The sequence below is a fragment of the Loa loa genome (assembly GCF_000183805.2).
Source record: "Loa loa unplaced genomic scaffold supercont3.1405, whole genome shotgun sequence".
Lineage (NCBI taxonomy): Eukaryota > Metazoa > Nematoda > Chromadorea > Rhabditida > Onchocercidae > Loa > Loa loa.
Genome location: NW_018109585.1, coordinates 1 through 1,729, shown reverse-complemented (window position 1 = coordinate 1,729; position 1,729 = coordinate 1). Strand labels below are relative to the sequence as shown.

The 1,729-nt window shown below is 31.4% G+C and overlaps 1 protein-coding gene across 1 annotated transcript; it reads right to left on the bottom strand.

Moving 5' to 3' along the window:
• Positions 1-262: 262 nt before the first annotated feature.
• On the bottom strand, positions 263-1,044 carry LOAG_14958 (hypothetical protein; the record flags this gene model as incomplete). The annotated part of the gene is made up of 3 exons (XM_003150450.2): positions 263-363; positions 484-561; positions 945-1,044. Coding segments are annotated over 3 exons (277 nt in total), but the record flags the coding sequence as incomplete, so codon positions are not given.
• Positions 1,045-1,729: the final 685 nt, after the last annotated feature.

Here is a 1,729-nt window from a genome sequence, read left to right as displayed (position 1 = left end):
ATTTTTAGTCCGCTCGAAAAGTAAGGTAAACTAATCAAAAAAGAAACACGTATAAAAGATGGAAACTTCGAGAAAAAACTGCAATTTGCTATACTTGATACTTTTATTATCTAGATTAAACAATGGTTGAATATTACCGAATTATGACTGATCTAACAGAGATGTTAAGTTTCGCTATAATTCTACATAAAAAGAGTAATAATACTTCACCGAAATCTATCACCGCATCGAAAAATCTTTCTTTTTTAAATAACAAATATACCTTGTTCGGTTTTTAGCGTTTTGTTCAGCAATTCGTTCTTTACCTAATTCCGTTTCCAAAAATTTATACTGCTGAAGTAATTTTTGATAATTGTTCGACAACTAAAATCAGAAAACTTTTCATTTCCTGCAAAATTAAGGGAACTATATTGATGCCTAAATTTATTTGAAAGGAAACTACGGAAATAAAACCTGAAAAACAATCAAGGATTTAAAACTTACATCACTATTTTCATTCTTCAGAGCACTTTCCATCGCCTTATTCCTCTCTTTCTCCATTTCCAATGCAAGCGAGAGCTTCTGAAAAGAACAAAAAATATACTGTTCTAAAAAAATAAAAAGTGGAATCAAAAAAATTAAAAAATAAGAATAGCAAAAAATAAATTGCTTTGTTCAAAACATAAAAATGCATTCTGCAACAAAAAAAAAGCCAAAATTATAATATTACCCGACTAAAATGCTGAATCCCAAGTCCAATTAAAATAACCAAATTTCAAACCAGAGACCTAAGCTGTTACTGACACAAAACACGAAGAATGCATAACTCAAAATGAATCTTTACTATACTACTCGGTTGTTGAAAAGTGAGGAGGATAAACTGCGGATCTGCATAGTCACTTTTCAGTCACTGACCACAAAAGCCCTTCTCAATTAAACTACCAATGTTAAATATAGCTGTTTACCTGAATTTCTTCCGCATCCGTTATTTTTTGCTTCAACCCATTTGAATCACTCCTGTCAGTATTCGTAAAACCGGTGAAATCCATTTGTTTCCCATTCAACCTGGAATGAAACTGTGAAATGCAAATTATACAGTCAATAAAGGATATTTCTGGCTTGACACTTCTAAAACAGAAACTACACAAAGGTATCGAACGAAACATGTATTTTTTAAAAATATGAAAACGTTCTCTCTAAGCAATTCAGCAAAAAACAATTTTCACATACTCAGACAATGAAAAGCAAAATTAAAAATTAACATTCTGTTCCAACTTTTCACTCGATTTCGGCAACACCCACAGTATGGATTGACATCGACTTCAAAAACTGCTGGAGTAGTTGCCGGGTGTCCGGTGCTGCAGAATGAAACATGATGTAACAAGCCATTGTTAATAAATTTTTTCTACAAATCCCTAAGAATCAATTTTTTCAACATTCAAATGAACCATTGTTTTGCTTACTGGAGAAAACATAAAAACAATACGATCTAAAACAGACTTATAAAATTTATGATGACTACGCACCCGGACCAGAATGCACCCACCTTTGTGGTTCGTTATGTACAGCATTATAATTTTCTTTATTTCCTTTCTCTAAACGATTTATTCGATCCAATAATTCGGCTCTCTCCTAAGAATAAAGAAATTCGCAAATTTTTTATTTTAAATTTTCAGTTCAAATAAATTTCAAGATTTAATAAGAAACTTTTTCAACATCAAAATCTTGAGAAATCAATACAGCACCAACC